The 23202-nt window shown below is 44.4% G+C and overlaps 1 protein-coding gene across 1 annotated transcript; it reads right to left on the reverse strand.

Moving 5' to 3' along the window:
* Positions 1–830: 830 nt before the first annotated feature.
* On the reverse strand, positions 831–15643 carry Pes1 (pescadillo ribosomal biogenesis factor 1). The gene is made up of 15 exons (XM_026408912.2): positions 15533–15643; positions 12895–12974; positions 11616–11769; positions 10360–10469; positions 7682–7853; positions 7511–7600; positions 4913–5029; positions 4757–4831; positions 4442–4531; positions 4144–4274; positions 3667–3792; positions 3365–3549; positions 2729–2907; positions 2461–2622; positions 831–1230 (listed from the first exon to the last, which is right to left on the reverse strand). Exons 1-15 carry the CDS (start codon positions 15554–15556, stop codon positions 1147–1149), a joined length of 1779 nt encoding a protein of 592 aa, XP_026264697.2. The 5' UTR covers positions 15557–15643; the 3' UTR covers positions 831–1146.
* Between the last annotated feature and the right edge of the window lie 7559 nt (positions 15644–23202).

The raw sequence follows: 23202 nt of genomic DNA on the forward strand, positions 1-23202 counted from the left end.
AGTTTTCTTCCCCTGGCAAATGTTGGGTCTGCAGCCACTACCCCCAGAAACATTCTCCCCCTATAGAGCCAACACATGATAGGCAGAAGATCAAGGCCTTCAGAGCCAGTTCCAAACCCACTCTTCCCCAACCTAGCTCCTGCTCCTGATAATAATCAGTCCACCACAAGCAGAAGTGGGAGGTTGTGCTGGAGAGTGTAAGCATCCAGAGCTCAGAGTTCTGGCTCTGGCTGTCATGACACATGAATAATCCCAAGCAAGGGATGTCCCCCTGGGCATTGGCAGGTCAGATGGAAAGCTATTAAGACAGGCCCACAAGGGTCACAGGTTGGGTTACCAGAAGTGGCCTCAGTGGGCCGTTCTACCCACCAACCCACAATGGAAAGCTAGAGGTATACCTGTCATCAGTCTCTCCTCCCCCAATCATCCTCAGGCACTGGCTTTCACCTTCCCTACCAGCTCCAGTAGAAAGTTATGAAAATCACAGTTCATGTTCATCAAGCACTTACTAAACAAATGACACTTGTCTCTCTAGTTACCACTCACCCTGCAACATAGGAATGCTCCAGAACTTCCACTCTTTAACTTAGAAGGAAGCAGGTTCACAGAGGCAAAGTGCCTGGGCTGGAATGTAAACCAAGCCCAGAAACTCTGTGGCTCCCTTCTGGAATCCCTGGAACTGGAGGGGTCCTAGGACATCCAGAGTTCTGAGTATGCCTGGGTCCAACTAGGTCAACAACCAGGGTTGGCCCAGCTTATAATACAGAGTGCCAGGTGGCCCTTCTCCAATCCCAGAAGGCTCCTGAATATAGAACCAATTGATTGCCAAAGTTCAGTGTTTAATAACAAAATAACAAAAGTTCCCCCATCTTCACCCTATCACAGCACTCTGAGAATCACAGGTCGATATATGGTGAGGGTTGCCAAGGAAAATAGAGGCAGCAAGTGAAGGGGCCGATCAGGCTCTAGAACCTCTCTCTGCCCAGCCACCAGCAGAAAGTTTCATCCAAGGAGGCCAGGGCTGCCCAAAAACCCTGTCAGAATGAAAGGACATCAGGGCTGTCAGGGAGAAGGAAGGGAATAAAAAGCGGTCCCTTGGCCTGTCACTGTCTTCTCCAGCTGCCAGAACATGGCCTCCATTGGCACTCAAACAGGCCTTGCCTTCTTGGCCTTCTTCTCAGACCTTACAGCCTCGTCGTGGGCTTTCCGCTTCTCTGCCAGTTTGTTAGCCTGTGAGGAGGAAGGGAGAGGTAAGGCTGGGGATGGGAACTTGGGAGTAAGGGAAGACAGGAGAAGGGGATTGCCCTCCTCCTACATAGGGTTACCTCTTCATTTTATTTATTTACTTTTATGTGGTGCTGAGGATCGAACCCAGGACCGCACACATGCGAGGCGAGCACTCTACCACTGAACCACAACCCTAGCTCCAGATTACCTCTTAAAAGCAAAGCTGACAAGCAAATTACCACGGGAAAATATCTGATTTACCTAAGGGTAAGAAAACAGACCTTCCCCCTTGCCTTTACAACGCTTTATTATTTTATGGGTCCACAAATCTTTAGTTATAAACTCCTGGACTCTCAGAACCCCCAAGAAAGCCAAGTCTGACACCTTTCAAACTTCAACTAGACCGCAAGGAGGGTGCAAAGGGAAGTCTTCCCAGAGACCACTAGGCAATAGGTATTTGACAACTATGCAATTATGCTACTAAGAATTTAGACTGCAGGGCTGGGGATATGGCTTAGTGTAGAGCACTAGTCTCACGTGTCTTGAGACATGGAATTGAGTGAGCCACCCCAATCCTCCCCTTCTGGGTTTGATTCTCAGCACTACAAATAAATAAATAAACTAACAAACAAACAAATAAATGAAATAAAGGTCCATCAACTAAAAAAAAAAAAAAAAAATTAAACTGCAGAAATATTCTGAGAAGGTCAGGGACCTGCTCAGGAATATTTACTGAGAATGACTGAAAAATAGGAAAACAATAATCCCATCAGTAGGAGACAGGTTTTTGTGGTGCACAATATGTCATGAAGTCCACATTATGATTAAATGAAAAAATCAAACTAAAACAATCTATACATAGAATGCTGCTTCCCTAAGGTTATGTGCACAAGAGAAACCTGCAGGGCGCAGGAATGATCTATTACTGTGTCATCTATTACTCAGTTATGGCTGCACATTTTCTTTTTTTAAATAAGCATATGTGGCTTTGTGAACAAGAAAATAAAGCTTAACAAAAATCTCCCAAGTCTGCTGGGATAGCTCTGTTCCCATATCTGAGATTCAGAAACAGCTGGGAACAGGAAGGGGATGAAATCCCTGAGTGTGGCTTTCAGGAAAAGGCTAGGAGTGACCCAGAGTGCTGTTTCCGAGGACAGCCCACCAGTCTCTGAGTTCACCTCACAGCCGCCTGTGGTGGACACACCCAAGTCTCAAGTGACAAGAGCAACTTACCTCTCGGATTTTGCGCCTCTTGCCAAACATGATCTTTTGGTAAAGGTACTTCTCCCGCTTCTTCATCATCATAATAGCCAGACGCTTGGCTTCACTTTCCTCCTCTTGGGCCAGTCGTTGCTTATCTTCCAGTTTCACAGTGCCTGCCATCACCTTGGGCTTCTGAGGACAGAGAGTGGGTGCTCATGGGTATGGGTCCTTTGGCTCCTGCCCTTCCAGGCAAGCGGGGCTGCTTCCCAGACAGTGCCCCAGTCTAGCATTGCCATACCTTTGCCTCCATCCTCTTGTCCTCCAGGGCTGCCAGATGGGCCTCTTCCTCCTTTTCTGAAGCAGCCTCCGTATCTTCTTCCTCTTCTTCATTTTCTCCCCCTTCATTTCCATCACCTTCAATGTCTTCTTCTTCTTCTTTCTCCTCCTCCTCTTCTTCTTCAGACTCTTCCAAGTTTCCTACAAACAGCAGGTAGGAATCTGCTTTCTCTTGCCAGGTGAGGACAGGCCCTAAGCACCACCCTCTGACCCTGCCATCTGCAGATATTCCAAAGACAGTTCAAGGCTTTCCTGACTGTAGCCCCCTCTGACTCCTCTCCAAAGCCCCAGCTGCCCTCAAAGGACACTCCAAGTCCCACTCCTGAACTCAGTCATCTTCTACATGAAGACTGATGACAACCCCAGATCTTTCTGTTCAGTTCATCTGAATGAATCAAGTAACACTTGACTGTAAGATACAAATGTCCCCTTCTCCTATGCCTTACTCCAAAGATAGGTTCAAAGGGCTTTCCACTCTGTTCTGCCCTGTTCCCTGCTTGCCAACTCTACAGTAAAGGGAAATGGACAGCTCATGCCCAGGGGCCCAGACCATCCAAAGGAGCCCATCCACCCTGCCACCCAGTACTCTTTCACTCACCTGGGTCCTCTCCCCGCTGCAAAGCCAGCAGCTTAAGCTTCTCAGGTGGGATGTAATCTCCTTCCTTCTCAGACACGAAAGGTGAAAGGTGTGGGGGCAGCTGCACCCCAGGGAAGTATTCTGCCACAGGGAGGAGGAGTCGGGCATTCACACAGTCAAACACCCACTGTGGCTGTATGTAGTACCTAGTAGAGTGGCCAGCAGAGACAGGTCACAAGGCAGCAACCCGAGGCCCCACTGCATTCCAAGGGCCTTTAAGATAGAACTTTCCTAAAATGTAAAGCAGGGTCTCGGGGGCTTACCTGCCAATGACAGGGGTTTGCTGTCCAGGTCGGTCAACAATCTGATGGGTAATGCAGGAGTCTGTGACATCATAGGTGGCTCCAATGCACAGAGACTTATCCCAGGATACGTCTCCCCCAAAACTCCTAGAGGCACATGGAGAGCCCAAAAGGATCCCCAGGTATGAGTTGCTTGCCCTAGACTCACTGGCCACCTGATCTATAAATTTACCCCTCTATGATACACCTGCCCTGTCCCACTCCAGATCTAGACAGATACTTCCAGTCTTGGCCCATGAGGGACCTTGACTGGTAATAACCTGATGGCAGCTTTGCCCTTGGTTGAATGCTTCCTATGTGCTTCAGTGCCATGCTGAGTAATCTCTAAGCACTAATTTGTAAAAAGTGAAAATACACCATCTGATGTTACTGATGGGCAGAACCAAGACCAGACTGTGGCAGGGCCAGTGCTGTGAGCCAACCTGAGAGCCCTCCTACCTGATGATGAAGGCCAGAGCCTCACGGGGTACCTCACGATTCAGGAAGAATTTTAGGCCCTCAAAGAGCTTCTTGTGCTTTTCCTGTGCCTCCAGCTCCTTCCTGCGATCTTCTTCCTGCACTGCCATCTCCTGCCAAGGAGGAACCAGACCTTGCCATCACCAGAGACACCAACACAACTAGAGGGCAGAGACTGGAGAAAACTCCCTCCTTAGCTTCTTTTTAGATCCTACAGCTTCCAGATGTTGGCTCCCATTCCTTGTCCCACTGCCATTCTAGAAGGAAGTGCCATGCTCACCCCATCAGCAGGAAATTCATCCACTTCAGCCTCCTCCTCTGTGGCAGGTACCACCACACGGGCTAGGCTGGCACTGAGGGCTGCTAGTTTCTAAAGGATAGAAGCAAGGCTGCTTACTTGCAGGTAGGGGACCTTATCTAAATGAGTGGCCAGGGTGGGAAGGGGGAACTGCAACACCTCTGGACCACCTATGGGTCCAGTATCTGAGGGCAAGCCAAGACCACCCACCCCACCCACTACAACCCCAGACATGTTGGGGACAGGAACCACCCTTCTGGGGAGATGTAGGGATAACGTCCCTGAAACCTCTCTCACCTCCATAGAGCTCTCAGAGTCCAATGCATAGACGCCCTCACTGTCCTTCATCTCTGCTTGGGCCTGACCCTCGAGCTGAGTGCAAGTGGAAGGTTAGAGAGAAAAGGACACCCATGACCCCTCACTCATATGGGGAGAGAAGGGCTGGGGCCCTACCTTTGGGGGATAGTGGAGGTTGAGGGACTGATAGAGGCGGAAGTTGACAAAGCCCAGCAAGGTGGTGTAGAACTCAGTGAAGGTGGCCATGACTCTGTAGTCCACATCTGTTGGGTGCTAGGGGGACACAGGAGAGGCATCAGCAGTGCAGCCACACCCCTACGAATAGCATTCTGGGAATAAATGCAGCTCTGGATAGGGGTCCCAAGGGTTTCCCAAACCACCATGTGATAAAGGAGGAGCCAGGAATAAGAAAATAAAAACTGGACCATGCTATTTCCATGACTGGCTGGCCCTTCCTTGCCCCTGCCCCCAGGTCTCCCTTTCATCCTTCAAGTCTCAGTGCAGACTTGTGTCCTTGAAAAGACCACCTTTCCCAACCTGGACAGAGGTCAAGCCTTCTCTATCACCCACCCCTGAATCTGTCATATGTCTGCTCCAGAGCCAGCTATGGGCACCCGGAAGGTAATACTCTGAGGCCAGAATAGTCTACAGCCCAGTCAAAGGTGCCCTGGAAAGTCCAAAGCCAAGTGGGGACAGATAGTGGGTAGGTAGAACTAGGCCCAAGTACACCCTGGCAAGAGCATACAAAAGCATAGCCTGAGGACCTAAGAATAGGCTGGGGCCACTGGGGCTGCTAGCCCAGCTTGGCACCCTAAGAGCTCTTGGAAAATAACAGGCAGAGTAACTACTTGCTTAGACACAGAGGCACAGCCACCCTCACAAACTACCAACTCAATAAGCAGGAGACGTGGAAGGGACTTATCTCTGCCCTTAAGAAGTTGATCTAAAACAAGGACCAAAATACCTAAAGTCTCAAATGGTCCCACCCTCTAAATCCAGGGAGGCCAACCCAACCCCCTGCAACATAGAAGAATTTTCAAGAAATGTCAAAACTGGTAATGATCACAATATCCCCTCTATCATGGGTGTGCCCATAACTCTTTGAGTTGTTCCTCTATCTAGCTGCCAGGCAGTGACCTGTGGCATGGAGGGTCTGCCTGGTGGAAATGTGGTCACCAACCCCATTTTCCACATCACGGCATGCCTTGCCCCCACTACTGTTACCACTCTGAGTCCCACAGTTGTGCACCCAGCACTGGCTACTCTGGGGAAAGGCATACCAGGGCCCTACTACAACCCAGTACCGGTCACCCATCCTCTGCTTAGAGGAAGCAGAGGAAGCAAGCTGGCCAAGGAAGGAGGAGAAATGGGTGGCCCATGCCCTTCCCCCAGGGCCAGCTGTGTGGAGGCTGGTCTTCCACAGGGCCCTATTCACCACTCAGGAGGGCACACAAAGACCAGTCTGAGCAGCATGGGGGTGGGACATCAGAGAGAAGGAAGGACAGAGAGGGCCAAAGAGGAAGGCAGGAAGGAAGGAAGAAGACAGGACGGATAAAGAGGGAAAGAGGGAAGGGTCAATAACTGGTTGCCCAAGCTAGAACCCCAGGGAGTGGGAATAGGGACTGTTGAAGGCCAAGCCTGTCTCACCCACAGCCTGCAACCATACCACCAAGCACCAACACACTGTACTGCAGTCAGAACAGGTTCCAGCCCTTGCACTACGAGAAGGGGGGCGGGGGGAGTGGTGGCGGCCCCTGGCTCATGCTACAGCACATGATAACCCAGCAGGAAGCTCAGCACAGCCAGGCTGCTACTTCTGCTCTTTGTGGAGGAACCAGTTCCTGCTCACCGAACAAGCAGGAAGATGGCCAAGTGTAGGACACAGAACCAAGAAATCATCTGCAACACCAACTAAGACCAACCAACATTGAAGACTAGAAGCTAACAATGCCTCCACAAGAGGCAAAACCAGGATTTCCTCTCAGTAAGGCCCTTTCAATAATTCCCAAGACTTAAAGAAAGATCAGCAAGAGGTAGTGTCATGTGCTAAGTGCTTCTCTGGCATTTCCCTTCCCCAGCATCACTCTGTCCTCCAGGCTATGGGAGGGATGAGGCAGAGGAGGAAGGGCAGAAGTAAAACAGCTTGGGGGTGGGACATCAGAGAGAAGGAAGGACAGAGAGAGCCAAAGAGGAAGGCAGGAAGGAAGAAAAGAAGAAGATAGGACAGATGAAGAGGGAAAGAGGGAAAGGCCAATAACTCTGGTTGCCCATAGCAGTTGCCTATAGCAGAGAGGGGATGAGGCTCTGCTACTTTTCAGGCAACAGACACGACCCCCAGAGCTGCTCACTATTCATTTGACCCCAAAGAGCCAAATACCATGCCCTTTCAAGTTTTTTTTTCTCCCTTAAATCTTATTTGCAAGGCTGACAGTGGAAGCCCAAAGAAGTGAACACATCCAATGTCATCTGGGTGGTATGTGCTGGAGCTGGGCAGGCTTGTAGGCTCCTCTTCTTAATTATGATTAATGTTCAGGTCTTGAGTATATATATCACACTGAAAATTCTAAGATGGACCATGTTATGAAGAGTGCTACTGCTCTGTGTGACACACTTCTCACCCATCCCACTCCACTCCCCACCAGCAGGCATTAATTAGGAGGCCAGCAAGTGCTAGACTCTGCCCCACTCCTTACCAATCTTACATGGACATCAGTGTAGGAGCTAGCACAAACCCCTCCCCACAGGCATACTCACATCATGGGAGAAGGCATAGGGTGTGATCCACACGATGGGCTGTCCCAGCACTTCAGCCTGGTAGTAAATGCCTTTGATGGACAGGAAGACCTAGAGGAGAGGGAGCAGACAGCATGGTGAAAACCTTCAGGTGACAGGGGAGGGGCCAAGGGAAGGATCCTAAGGGCTCACCTTGCGCAGAGCACGGGCAGTGATGATATAGTGCAGGAATTCTACAGTAAGCCGGCGGCATAGTTGAATGGTCTGCACATGGCACTTGCCTGTTCGTGGGAAGGTAGAAAAGAGGAAACACATGCATAGGGCATCATCCAGGTCCCGCAGAGCATCGATGAATGTGGGGTACCTGCAGGGCCATGAGAGCAGAGCTCATGAGCTCATTCAGCTAGACTCTAAAGGGGTCCTGGCCTCTTGGTTCTACCCTGTCAGCTACCCCAGAGCCATGTTCCCCAAACAGGTCTTACCACTGCCACCTCTTAATATGGCTACACCAGCTTCCTGATAGCCAGATACAGCCCTAGGAACAGCCCTAAGAAGCACTGAACCAGAATGTGCCCATAGAGCTCCGAGGACCAGGGAAATCCCAGTGGGAGATACCAAATACCCAGCGCCTTGACCACTTTCATATTTTGTTGTGAACGACGGCAGAATGAGTTAGTGGCTCTCTCTTTTTGAAGGTAGAACCTTTAATTCAAAGAAAATTTATTGGGAGATCCACAGTAGAAAATGGAAAAATGGGAAGCTGCCCTAGTAGGCTGGGAAGCCAGATGGGGTTGCTTCCCTCAGCAGCATCTGTGTCTAGGCCTGGTCACAGGTCACCAGAATGGGCTGTCGTCCTTGCTCATATCGCCCAGACCTGTCTAGTTGAAAAAATCAGTTAGAACCAATTAGAATTGTGGGTAAAATGCTGGAATTGAGATCTAGGCCAGGAAGAGCAAGAACAAATTTCTAGGAATTCTGTGGCAAATGAGGAAACTGATGAGAAGAGGTCAACTTGGGGGAGATCTACCACTGTATGGCTGTCAAGCTGAGGGTCTGGGGTGCAGGGAATAGAGAAAACTGAACCACAAATAAGTCCCATTGTGTTGGGCAAATAAGTCCCACTGACCTTGGGCAGGTCAGTTGTCATCATCCAGACCCAGCTTTATCTGAAAATGACATTGCTAGACCAGACTATTGCTTTAAAACTAGGCCCTTTCAAATTATATTGCTATATTGTGTGCATGTACACACAACTAACAAATCCTACCATTATGTACAAGTACAATGCAACAATTTTAAAATGTGGGGAAAAAAAGATAAATCTGATTCTAACACAAAATAAACAAAAAACCCTGGGTCCTTATAACTTCCTTAAAATGCCCTGGGCAGGGTTTCAAGCCTCCATCCCCAACCAAAGCAGTTCCCAGAGTTTCTGGCACCCAAATCACCTTCCAGGAAGCTTCCTTTGGAAGAGCTTTGCTATTTCATATGACTCTGAAGGGCAATAAGTCAAGAGAGGTCTACCAGGTCTACAAATCCAGGCCAAGACAGGGGAAAAAGCCTGAAGAGGGATGTGTCGTGAGGAAACAGTTGAAGAGCTATTTGGGTTCTTGGTGCAGAGGCAGGAACCTCAATCAAGATCCTCTGGCACCCCAGTTTCCTAACTCTCTACCTTGCAGACAAACCCAACACCAAGGCCCTTTGTAGAAAGGGCACTAGTCATCTTCAGGCACTTCTTTTTTTTATTTTTGATATCAGGGATTGAACCCAGGGGCACTCAACCACTAAGCCACATTCCCAGCCCTTTTTTATTTTGAGACAGGTCTCACTAAGTTGCTTAGGGCTTCATTTAGTTGCTGAGACTGGACTCACACTTTCAATAGTCCTGCCTCAGCCTCCCAAGTCACTGGGGTTACAGGTGTGTGCCACTATGCCTAGCTCTTGTATGTTTTTAAAAAATCTATTCCACACTAACAGCTGTGTTATAGGCTGGACAGGAACTAACATCATCTTTCTGTTAGTGACAAGAACTTGCTCAGAGTCCCTGAGCAAGAATAGTTCTCTGATTGACCAGCTCATGGGTCCACAGGGATGGAGCGAGAACACAAGCTGTCTAGTTCCTAGTCCAGGGCCCTTCCAGTGATAGCCCATAAATGAACCTGTATGAAGACAAGCCTATCTATTCTGGAGCTAAGTGTGCCTGGGCCATCATATCAGAAAAGACTGACATTCATTAGTCCAGGGTTTATCTACTTTACCACTACTGGCATTTTGGACCAGACTGTTCTGTGTTGTGGAGACTATTTTGGACATTATAGGGTATTAGCTGTAACCTTGATCTCTACTCTCTAGAAACCAAAAGCATCCAAGCCCAACTGTGGAAGTGAGACTCTGTCTCAAAATAAAAGTTAAAAAGGGACGAATGGGGATGTACTCAAAAAGATCATTGATTTAGCTGCTGAATTTCTCAGAAATGGGAAGTCTGGGCGAGAAATGGATAAACCCAGAGGGTCTTGTGATGCCTCTGATTCTCATCACATACCCCACGTGCAGTCCAGAGCTCTCTTACCATGGGGCCTTTGTACTTGCTCTTGTCTCTACTTGGAACAAGCTTCCTCTTGTTGGCTGAAATACTCCCTTCAGGCAGACTTCCTGGCAAAGGTATAACTAACATACCTTCCCTGTGGCACTCAGTGCAACTTAAATCATTATAATAGTGAATTGTCAGTCTGCTTTTTGGTCTGCCTACTCCCAAAGGAGGCAAGCTCTGTGAGCAGGATCTTGAGTTTGACTGCCACTGTATCCTCAGTGCTATGACTGAGCCTAGCAGTGACAAACAGACTGCAGGGTTCTGAGGGGCACCAACTCACCGCTCCTTGATGATATGGTCAAGTTTATAACTGGGCTTATTGTCCTTTAAGCGCTCCACAGTGTTCCACTCGCTCTTCCCGTAGGCTTTCCGAAGCCTCCGAACAAATATCTGGAAGACAGAAAGGGACAACTGATGGTAAGGCCATGGAAGATGGATATGCAGGGTTGAAGAACTCACTACCTCCTAGCTAGCCATGCTGTGTGCCTGTGCAATCAGTCCCCTCAGCCTAGGATTTGCACTACAGCCAACTCCATGGAATAGTAGACTAAATGATAATGGATAATGACTATGATAATGACCAGAGCTCAACCAGGCACTCCTCTTGACAAGGCATAGGGATAACCACAAAAAAATGTGCTGACACAGTATATTCACATGGGAAGAAGGCAAGGCATATCAGATTCATTTTTCTATTAAAAAGAAAGAACAAGTGACCTGTCATTGAGTTAGGTCAGAAAGGCTGGCCTTTGTTCCCAACTTCTGTCTGCACTGGCATAAACCATTTGTGGGTTCATGTGTAGTACTGAGTCATCCAGAAAAGGATAGCCAAGGCCAATCATGGAGCCAAGTCTTCCAAATCAACAGATGTCTTCACTCTAAGACTTCTGTTCAGGCCCCAGCATCCCTCAGAAGCTCAAACATTATCTGAGAGTATAAATAGCAACTCTGAAATAGCCATCTTCCACATGGGTCCACTTCTTACACAGTGAGTTTATGAAGCTACAAAACCTATCAACAACTGCTGCCCCGTTCCCTGTGGGCCACCAGATGGCACCCCACTCTTCAGTCAGGCTCTGCTGGCAGCACAAGGGAGTCTTTCAATTCTCCGGACTTTTGGTAGAATTAAGTTTCTGCTCCCCTGGTGGCATGTGAGCATTTAAAAATATCTATCTGTGGAATGGAAGCCTTGTCTCATGGGAACAATCTCAAGGAACCAGAATCAAGGCTGTTTCCTTGGGCATAAAAAGCACCATCTTTGGCTCTGGAGCAAAAAAATTTGATTTTTTTTCAGAATCAGAGAAACCTGTTAACAGGTAAAGCACTAATCATTTTCAAGGTTCTGTGCAAATGTTCTAAACATGTAATCTCAGTGAATTCCTGTGACATCATTTTAAGGTAGAATGAAAAGGGTTTTATACAGGGTTGCTTTTATACAGAGTTGCTCAGAGAGAGTATGCAATTTGCCCAAAGTCACAGTTGTGAGTCACAGAGCTACAATGAGGATCCATCCAGATACTAGAGCCCAGGCCTCACCTTGTATTCCCGGAACTTGTTGACAATGGGTTCATGGAGGAGAAACTTGATGTCTTTGATAAGGTAAAAAGTTCGGGCTGCTGTGGAGCCCTTGTTAACTTTCTTCTTATGTTTGGGCTCATGGGGATAAATGCCCTTCAGGATACATAATCGCCTGTAAAACAGAAACCATTCATCATGTCAATAAAGGTGAGAAGCAGGGGCTGGGGTTGTGGCTCAGCGGTAGAGCACTCGCCTAGCATGTGTGAAGCACTGGGTTCGATCCTTAGCAACATATAAAAATAAATAAATAAAATTAAGGTATTGTGTCCAACTACAACTAAAAAAGAAAAAAATTAAATTAAAAAATTGTGAGAAGTAACAGCCACAACTGAGTCTGGAAATCAACAGTGCTTAAGGACCCTTCCCTTAAGAAGCTGACATCCTTGGGCTGGGGTGGTGGCTCAGCGGTAGAGCATTTGCCTAGCATGTGTGACGCCCTAGGTTCGATTCTCAGCACCATGTACAAATAAATTAAAAAAAAAAAATTCATCAACAACGAATAAAAATATTTAAAAAAGAAGCTCACAGCCTACTATGAGTCTGATGATCCCAAGTTCGTAAATACATAATGCAGACTGCCACAAGTACCATAATGGAAACAAACAGGATTTTCTTCCCTTCCCCTTCCCCCTTTCTTTCTTTTTTGGTATTCAGGGCACTCCACCACTGAGCTACTTTTTTCCTAAGCTACTTTATTTTTATGTGCTTATTTTTTCTGAGACAAGGTTTCACTAAGTTGTCCAAGCTGGTCTTAAACTTATGATCCTCCTGCCTCAGCATGCAGAGTTGCTGGGATTATAGGCATGTACCACTGTGCCCAGCAGCAAACAGGATATTGACAGGAGCTGTCAGACACCTAAGTTAGGAAAGGCCTGCCTAAGAAATAAATTTTTCAGCCATATAAAAGGTAGAGGGATGAACATTTAAGAGTTTGCATGAAGACCATAAGGTCAGAAAGAACTGAGCACATGTAAAGAACTAAAAGTGGGCCAGAGGAGGCTGCAGAGATCAAGGTCAGCCCAATAACAGGGCCCACAGGCTGTCAGGATCAGGGGTCTCTCCTGTCGGAAGGGAGGGAGTAAGAGGCAAAGACCCAGCAGCCACATCTGGCAAAGCACAGTTCATTAAAGAAAAAGGAGGAATACCAGAATTCCAGGCAGAGGCAGCTGAGTTTTCACTATGCAGTTCACTGTTGATGCTCCCTGAAGACCCCTACTCCATTCCTCTCCAACCCTACCTGAAGTCAGGCAAGCTCAGCTGCAGTTTCTTCCGGGCTTTGTTTCGACTGATGTAGTTGGTGGCAGAGCCTCGTTCATACTTGGGGAGGGAAAAAAAACAATTCTCCATTAGCAACAATGGAAGTGACTGACATTGAACTCTGGACCCAATTCCAGAGGCAACTATCAGTCTGAATAAGTAGTCAAGATGCTTTTGGAATGGGTACTGCTGTAGGAAGGAAGCTGACCTGTTTGAATGAGCTTTCTTGCACTGTCCTTATAATTTGCAGTAGAGGACACATATCCAGCATGTCGCCAGCATGATGCTAGGGACTATGAGGTTGCTGAAAATTAGATGCTAGAGCAAGTATTTAGTACTAGTTCTAAATATTAGCCAGTACAACTAGTGATTCCACATATTATTTCATTTCATCCCCACAATCTGTGAGGTGGGTGCCATTAGAACCCACATTTCACAGAGTAGGAAATAAGCTCAGTGAAATAAATTATCAAGTCACACAGTCTTTTCAGAGCTGGGCCTGGTTTTCAAACTCAGGTCTGAGTCCAGAGCTTGTACACCTAACCACCAACCCAGGACTCCCAATTCCTTCCCCCTTCCTCATTATTATAACCCCCTACCACCAATCACCCGTTCTTCCCCACATCCCCATGAAATGTTAGTACCACACATCTACTTATAAAATATGGTCCTTTGAGGGGGACCACCAATCACTATAATATCTAAGATACTACCCAAGCAAGTTTTGCTCCCTTGGGGATATCACCTGGGTTGAAAATGAATGTCCTAAGCCACACAGCCTCTTCCTTCCCTTATTCACTTAACACAATAACTGGTTCTCTACTATGTTCAAGTACTAAGCTAGATGTCATGAGGCAATAAAAACAAAAGGCCTGGTCTCTACCTGCCCGCAAGAAGCATGCAGCCTTGTGCAACCACCTGGGTATCTGTAGTGCTAGGATGCTGCCTCACACTCACGCTTCTGTAACTCTGATAGAGAGAAGTAGTACACTGTACCAAACACCCTACAATGCTAACCACAAGAGTCCTTTCCAAGCAAGATCTTCCTCAATAGGTCCAAAAAAGCAAAACCTATAGACAGGAGTCTATAACTCTATAACCATGAAACAAACCATTCATTCTTTCCTCCATACATTAATTGTCTATTGGGGTCAGGCCCATACTAAGTCCTGGAAATAAGCATCAATTTTTTCAAGAAGTTCAATTTCATTAGTAGTGTTTTCTATTGTCCTATGCTACATGCATCTATATCACCATGCTTATTCTTCTAAATGTTAAGGGGATAATCGTTCTCTACAGGATGATTTTAATATAACGGGTGGAAACATTTTTGGTTGTTGAATGCTACTGGGTAGCGGTTCAGCAATGTAGCTAAACATTCCACAACACACAGCACTGCCCATTCTACCCCCAAAATGTCTGACACAGCTTGAAAGGCACATACTGACTTATTCACATATCTGCATCTCAAGGGTAGGTTTTCCATCTTCTATCTTTGTAGCTCCAACAGCTAGCACTTACTGGATGCCCAGTAGGGTGTTAGATTAAAAACAAATTGGCAACAGAAACTTTAAAACCAAAGGACACCACAGAGCCAAGTGCATTTTCCTCATCTCCATTCCCTTCCCAATCTCTTCATGTCACTGAGGTGATTCTTCATTCAGCAACAAGAACAACTCATTGAAAAACTTGATCATGTTACTCTTGGTTTCTACCTGTCTTAGAATAAATTTCAAGCTCTTCATTGTAGCTTACAGGTCTTACATGATACAGCCCCTGCCCAACCCCACCAAAAACCATTTCCCCTTATTTCCTATATCCCAAACATGTCAAAGTCTAGCTTTTGGCAGTTAGTTTCCACTGCCTGGCTTGCTTGCCAAACACTCCCAAGTCCCAGAACCCACCCAAGGTGTTCTGCTCTTCCAGATTTCAACTGAAATGTGTGCCTTTAAGAGAACTTCTAAGACAACGCTAACTGAAATAAGCATCTTTACATTATCCACCCATATCACTCCTTGGCTTCCTTCGCGACACATTTAACAATCTATGGTCAGACATCCAGGAATTTGCAGAAAGCAGTTTTATTTAAGCTGCAGCGGTCAAGAGGGGGCTAATTTCTGGGTCTGAAAATTCTTTGAGATTTATACCAAAGAAAACAGAAAAAAAAATTGTTGTTTTTTGTTCTTTGTTTTGCACAGCAACAAGCTTGACTGCAAACCTACCTTTTATAAGAAAGAGGAGCTTCACACCACAATTAACTCCCTGCAAAAATCCTGCTGGCATCCTTTGTAAAAATCTTGCTGAAAAGTAGAGAAGCTTTTATGCTACAATTATGGTAGGGGTCTTTTGGAGGCCCATATCACTTTAGGGGTGAAGTTATGAAGTTAGAAAAATCAACCTTCACAATTCCTCCAACAAAAAAGAACTTCACAGCTCTCCGAACTAATACGGCAATTCTCGCCCATCCTGGAACCCCTTTCGCAGCTATCTCCCGTCACCTTGATCCTACCGTTTCTGTTCCCACGAGGGACAAGACCGGAGAAAGAGACGAAGGTAGGCTCTGCGACCCCCCAATAATCCCCCGGGAACCCTGGTGTCTCTCTCGCTCACCCACTCACCTTCTTCTTCTCCAAGCCTCCCATGGCTCCACGTTGAGAGGCCAACAAGCGCGGAGCCGACAGACAGCTCCACTTCCTCCCGCTAGGGCCCCGAGGACCCCACGCCGTCAGTCCTTTAGAGCTGCCCAATAAGATGCCTGTGAAAAATCCAAGAAATTAATGTAATTTTGTCCTCGACAATTATAACTAAAATCTCTAAACTAAATCATTTAGGCCATTTTTTATATATTTCCCGTCCGTCAATCTGTTATGGCAGTTTAAGCGCTTAAAAAATGATGAAATTAAGGCATTTTTATAATTACCCTGATGATGATCGCTTGCCCATGTGAGCCCCGTTGCATATTGGGATGGAAGGGGGCGGAAGGTCTGGAGACAGCGCAGTGCCTTCTGGGATGCAGAGGGGTGATTCACTTGGCGGTTCCTGACGTGAGTTGGGTTGTCATGGCAACGGTTGCTAGGCGCTGGTGGACCCCGGCTTGAGCTACTGAGAGGAGGTTGCGCTGGATTCGTCTCCTTGGGCTTCCCTTTGGTTCCTTCGTACTTGGGAGGACAAAATAGAGGAAAATTATACTTTTTTTCCTCGCAAAGATAGAGGGACCTGAGGAACCACTTCGATTTTCTGAGCCTTAGCAGTGCACTGAAAATTGACGAAAGGACAAGCAGGGTTACGGAATTCGTGGTATATTTCAAATGTATATTAGACACATTTGAGCTTTTAATTTGTACCTGGAAATTCCATATTCTGTCCCTCAATAGATAATTACATAAATATTTCTTTGACATTTGTATTCAGTGGTACAAGTTTTTATCAAGGAAAACAGAAATAAACCCCGCCTCCCCCAGCAACAAGTTTGATTGCAAACAGCTTTTAAACCACCAGTTGTAGGTGGTGTGGTCTGAGTAGTAAATACAATTTTAATGGTTTTTGTGTTTTCTTTCTTGGAGCCTCCAAACTTCATTTGGAGAAGGCTTTGAAAGTTTACATTTGAGGCCCTTATGAATGTGGCCTGGCCCAAGGTCATGATCATAGAAATATATTAAAGTACTGGTAAATGCTCATTTTGAACAATTTAAGTCTTATTTCCTACTTTAAAATAAAAACCCAGCAGTTCCACAAACAATGAAACATGAAATGATATGGGTGTAGACGGTGAGTTGGCAAAGAAGTAGAAGGAACTGCCAGAGAGATCTGAGGAAAGCCAGGGGCATGTGGTATGTGGGGCAGAAGACTGAGGAGAGTGTTTCATAAAGACTCTGAGGATTGCTGGGGTGTGGCTCAGTGATAGATTGCTTTACCTAGTTTGCCTAAGGTATTGGATTCAATCCCCAGAACTGCAATATTAATAAAATCTGAGGACAAAAGAAGATTAGCTGGCAAATAAGAAGGAGCAGAGCACTCAGGCCAAAGGCAGCAAGAACTTCAAAAGATTCAGAGAACTTTGAGAAGTCCATTACCTCTGGAACATGAATGGTTTGATTGGGAAAGAGGAGAGAGGTGACCTGAGAAGGCAGCAGTGGCTGGCTTATGAAGCGAACAAGAGGCAGGCACAGTGGTCCTGGGCATGTGACCAGGGCAGTCACCAAGACCCTTGTACTTGGTCCAGTGCTTTGTTACTTTCTTGAAAGTCTTAAAAATTTTAAAGAAGAACATAATCTGAAAAATGGGATGTCATTCCACTTAATCCAAAGACCCATTGGGGGGGTATTGTTCTTCTCAATCCTGCAACCCTGGGTTCTATAGGATTGGAGATCCTGGTCCCCAAAGGTGGCATGCTTTTTCCAGGGAACACAGAATGGATCCCTTTAACCTATTAATTATGATTACCACCTGGGTGCTTTTACTTCCTTGCAACCAGGTCCAGTAGACTTGAAAAGGAGTCACTGTTAGCCAGGCATGGTGTAATCTCAGCTACTCAGGAGGCCGAAGCAGTATGACAGCAAGTTTGAGTCAAGCCTCAGCAACTTAGTGAGACCCTGTCTCAAAATAAAAACTAAAAAGGTTTGAAGATGTATTTCAGTGGTAGAGACCCCTGAGTTTAAGCCCAGTACTAGAAAAGAAAGCAAGGAGACTAGAATGAAGAGGAATCACATGCCAGGAGGGTAATTGACCCTGACCAGCAGGAATAGCTAGGGCTACTTTTACATAATTGGGACAGGAGGCAATATGTGTGGAACCCAGGTGATATAGCTCCTTCTTGCTATTCTCTTCATCCATTTCAATTCTGAATGGCTGCATGAAATACTCATGACACGAAAAAGTCTGGAATACCAATGATTCAGGATCTTTAGATGTGAGATTTGGGTTACATCATCGGGTAAGTCATCAAGATCTGCTAAGTTGAGAGCTGAGTGTCATTTATATCTGGTACAGATAGTGCAGGAGAGAGAAGATGAATAGCAGTTGGGACCCCAGGATCAACTGCCATGGAGGCAGTGATAGTTCATTCCAATAATCTCCCTTTTGTAAGGTTTCCCGCAGGAAGAGAAGCCCTTAGAGCTGCTCCCTGACCTTGTACAGAGAAGTAATGGGGTGCAAGGGGTAGACTGTGATGACCAGAAAGTGGATCTCTCAAGTCTTTTCCAACTGGGGGGATCACAGAAGCCTGATAATACCAGTAGCTGTGCTCTAAAATCCATCACCATGTTAATGCTACACTTCTGTGGGCCGTTCTCAGCCAATAACTAAACACAGCAAGGGTAACTAAGGCAGGCTTGTTTCTTGGAGACTCAAGACTCCTCTGTTGAGTGACTTTGGCTGTACTGCTACATAGCAGTCATTTCTTACTTTTTCTTTCCTTTCCACTCTTCTTTGCAGGGGTTAGACCTGCATCCTACTCATGGGTCTCTTGGCCTCTTGTCATTCCTTTGCCAGGTACATTCGCAAGGTTTCTCCCCAATCAGTCCTTTGTACATCTTATCCTGTTTTGGCATCTGCTTCTCATATGACCTAGATTAAAACAACTAGTCATATGTGTACAGTTTGATGATTTTTTTATGAAAGGAATTTACCCATGGAATCAGCACCCAGATCAGGAAATACAATATGAACAGGGTTGGGGATGTAATTCAGAGGTAGAGCACTTATGAATGGCACCCCAAGATACCCCCCACACACACAGTTACTGCCCTGACTTTCTAGGTATTACCCCTCAAATAAATTACTGATTTCCTATATCACACATTAGTTTTGCTTATTTCTGCTCAGAAGGCATTTTGACAAGAAATGTGAAGGGAATGGGGATTTTACCCAACTTGTATGGATATGAAATTTGAATATGCCAATACTGCAGAAACGTGAGACTTCTAGCTCAAGGAAAAGAGTTCTTGATACAACCAGATTAGCAGGTACAGTACCACTGCTGGGTTGGTTCTCTGATTCTAGACCCACAGTCAATGCAATGAGAGCTGATAGAAACTGTCCACATGAGTGGCCAGTTAGACCCCATAAATGATGGATAAAGAACAACATATTTTCTCTATTTACATATATACAGGAGAGAGGCAGTTTCGTTTCCTCCTCTCTGGAAAAGAGGGAGAAAAACTTCTTCTCTTTGGAGAAAGAATGGGAAAAAATCCTAATTCTTACCCTGACTCATTGGAATGTAAATAAAATTGTCCCCAATAACTTCTGTAATTGTACTGGATGGGGTGGAGGGTGAGGGGGGGTGAGGGATTGGTTCCAGGACAACTTGAGGATGCACAAGTTCCTTATATATGTGTGTGTGTGTGTGTGTGTGTGTGTGTGTATGTATGTATGTATTTACATAGAACCTCCAGTATACTTTGAATTATCTCTAGATTACTTATAATACCTAATACAATGCAAAATTTCATGCAAAAAATTGCTATACTGCATTGTTGGGGGAATAATGATGAGGAAAAATAGTATATGTGCAGAACAGATGGAATTTTTAAAATTTATTCTAATTTGTTATATATATGACAACAGAATGCATTATAATTCATATTACACATATGGAGCACAATTTTTCATATCTCTAGTTGTACACAAAGTAGAGTTATACCATTCGTGTCTTCATACATGTACTTAGGGTAATGATGTCCATCTCATTCCACCATCTTTCCTACCCCCATGCTCCCTCCCTTCCCCTCCCACCCCTTTGCCCTATCTAGTGTTCATCTAATCCTCCAATGCTCCCTGCCTCCACCAACCCCATCATGAATCAACATCCTTATATCAGGGAAAACATTCAGCATTTGTTTTTTAGGATTGGCTAACTTCACTTAGCATTATATTTTCCAACTCCCAGATGGAATTTTTTCCCAAATATTTTTAATCCATGGCTGGTTGAATCTGAGGATGTGGAACCCTTGAATATGGAGTACTGACTGTACATCAAAATCACTCCAAGAGCCAGATTAAACCCTGTATCTTTGGCTGGATGCTTCCAAAGTCTGAGCTTCATCCCTCTAGGAAGGTCAATCCTAGAAAGAGAGGGCTCAGTCTTCCTGGAACCTTGGAAATTTAACAAAGAGCCTGATCTGGGTTGTAACCATTTAGTCTTCTTAGGGTGATAAGTTTTATGATTCTTTTAGATAAGACATTTAACTAGACAAATGGCTACAGACTAAATCTCAAGGTGCATGAAAAGTGAAAAGGTTCTAGGGTAAATGAAAGTAAATATTCCCTACCTGTATTCTATATTCTTCCTCTAGGGGGCTAGGGCTTCTCACAAGAGTACTTCCAGGGAAACTTCACTTCCCCACACATACTATGTTTTCCTTGTATCTAGCTTCTTTCACTCAAAATCATCTGTGTGAAATTCACCCGTGCTTTTGTGTGAATGTTTATTTACTCTCATTGCTTACGGAAGTTTACTATAATTTATCCATTCTATTTTTGGTGGAGAGTGGGGAGAGCAGAAGTTCACCCACTGTGAAGCTAGAGAACAATTCATAAGATTGCCCACACTTTTAAATTTTAATCATATACTTTATTTAACCCACTCTGCAAGAAAAAATACTGCTTCAACATGTAAGCCATAAAAACTTACTAATGAACATTTTTCATTCATTTGTTCCATTCTAAGTCCAGTGAGTATTGTAGATTTATAACACATTGCAATTCAAACTGGTGACATTTCAAATGCTCAATGGCCACATGTGGTCATAGCTATTTGCAGAGCAGATATAGATTAAAAATAGGAATCCAACTCAACTAAAATCAAAATCTCAACCAAAATCTCAGCAGGGATTTTTGGTATGCATTAATAGTTCATCCTAAAATCTATGGAAATTGACAGGATCAGAATATCCAAAGCAATCCTGAAAGAGAAGAGCAAAGTTGGAATACACCATCTAACTTCAGGACTTATTATAAAGCTATAGTCATCAAGATAGTAGGGAATACAGGCTTAAGGACAGATGTATATAGCTGTGGAACAAACAGAACCCCCAAACTTGTAATTAGCATCAGAAGTGAGAACCCATGTTCTTCCTTCTATTGAATTACATTGGCACCTTTTTTGAAAATTGACCATAGGTAGGGCCAGGAATTTAACAACTCAGTGGTAGAGTGTCTGCCTGGAATGTCCAAAACCCTGGGTTCAATCCCAGCATTAGAAAAAAATACAAGAGAATTGACCATAGGTGTATGAGTTTACCTCTAGACTCTGATTCTGAAGCATTTTTTTGGTGCCAGAAAAGGAGGTGACTCCCCACCTCCTCACACATTGATGGAAACAACCCCTTGATGGCCAAAAGTAGAACAATTTGAGCAACAAAATAAACAATTAGCATTAACATATAACCCAAACAAAAAGTAAATATATGTGAGTCCATTTATAAATGAATAATCAAATATAAAGAGAAATGACTGAAACAGAGGAGACATATCTCCCATGTAGAAGAATTCTAAATAATTTATGGAGATACTCTGTCCTCATCTTTTATATTTCTTGACCCAGCCCTAGTATTAGCCATTTTTTCAGATGGGCCTGATTTCTCCTAAAAGAGAATGATAATATAAACCAAGATCTGAATGCTGGGTGTTCTTATTGCTACAGGATTAGTCATTCCTTCTCGATTGAGTTGTCGGAGCTAAGAAATGTGTGTATTTTGTCCTGTTGTACCACACATATAGATAAATATTTCTGTATGTAACCATCTGTATCTATAATTAAGCTAAACACAAGTTCATACTGATGTCTCCAACTTTAATCTGTTACCACATAAGTCAGTCTAGCCTCCTCCCCTTGTTTATATAAACTCCCGCTCCCAAAAATGAGAAACCTGCCTTCCACTCTCTGTCATCATTTACTTAATTGCTTAATTCCAAGATCAGATTTATTACCCATATCCTCATGGAATACGACTTTATCAACTAGAGTATAGTGCCTAAGTGCAGATCTAGATCCTTTTGCTTTTATTCTTACAGACCCCACTCATTTTCATAGTTTGGTCAGCCCCTTTCCCATGACACCCTTCAGTGAGTTGTTTCATGCTTTTGTAATATAGTTAGATTGTCACAGTCTGCATTCCATATTAGGATCTCCTGAACTTTTAAGTGATTTAAATTTTAAAAAAATTCCATGCACTTTTATAAATAGCTAGGAGGTTGACCACTGGAGGTTTACTCTATGTAAAGTTCTATAGGTGTTGCAAAATACATAGCATTATATATCCACCCTGATATTATCACACAGAATAGTTTCACGATGCTAAAAAATAATAAAATAAAATAAATAAACCTTGTGCTCAATTCACCTAATCAACCTTCTTTCCTCTGACAATCACTGATCTTACCTTCTCTGTAGCTTTGTCTTTTTCAGAATGTTATACGATTAGAATCATACAGTATGTAGATTTGCTTCTTCAGTCTTGCTTCTTTCACTTAGCACTATGCATTTAAGTTTCATCCATGTCTTTCTGTGACTTAATAACTAATTTCTTTCTATCACATTTTCATTTAATTAATACTTAATTGTGCCGGGTGTGGTAATCCCAGCAGCTCAGGAGGCCGAAGCAGGAGAACTGCAAATTCAAAGCCAGCCTCAGCAACCTTAGCAAGACCCTAAACAATTTAGTGAGATCCTGTTTCAAAATAAAAAATAAAAAGGGCTAGGGATGTGGCTCAGTGGTTCAGTGCTCCTGGGTCCAATCCCTGGTACCAAAATAAATAAATGAATAATACTTAATTGTACAGATATACTACTACTTGTTTATCCATTCATCTACATTCCATTATTCTAAGAGCACTTTTGTTGCTTTCATATTTTGGCAGTTATGAATAAAGTTATCATAAACTTTCACATGCTGACTTTTGTGAGGGTATAAGTATTCAAATCAGTTGCGTAAATAGCTAGGAGGTTTACTACTGGATCAGATGGTTAGACTGTGTTTTGCCTTGTAAGAAACTGCTGAACTATCTGCCAAAGTTTTACATTCTCATCAGTAAAGAATAAGGGTTCTGGTTGCTCCCCATCCTCATCGGTGTTTGGTATTGTCAATATTTTACATTTAGCCATTTTAATTGGTATTTAGTGGTATCTCACTGTTTTAATTTGCAAGTTCTTAAGGACATAAGATGTCAAGTATATTTTCTTTTCTTTTTTTTTTTTTAAAGAGAGAGTGAGAGAGGAGAGAGAGAGTGAGAGAGAGAATTTTTTTTTTAATATTTATTTTTTAGTTCTCGGAGGACACAACATCTT

Source organism: Urocitellus parryii, chromosome 3, assembly GCF_045843805.1.
Source record: "Urocitellus parryii isolate mUroPar1 chromosome 3, mUroPar1.hap1, whole genome shotgun sequence".
In the NCBI taxonomy this organism is placed as follows: Eukaryota; Metazoa; Chordata; class Mammalia; order Rodentia; family Sciuridae; genus Urocitellus; species Urocitellus parryii.

Excerpts from the sequence above, each read along its gene's own strand:
- Pes1 (XM_026408912.2), bottom strand. The coding sequence starts at position 15,556 with ATGGGAGGCTTGGAGAAGAAGAAG. Across the intron at positions 4,275-4,441 it reads ATGAATTTCCTGCTGATGGG|GAGATGGCAGTGCAGGAAGA; the intron begins GTGAGCATGGCA and ends CCTCCTTGGCAG. Across the intron at positions 3,793-4,143 it reads GCTCTGGCCTTCATCATCAG|GAGTTTTGGGGGAGACGTAT; the intron begins GTAGGAGGGCTC and ends ATGTGCCTCTAG.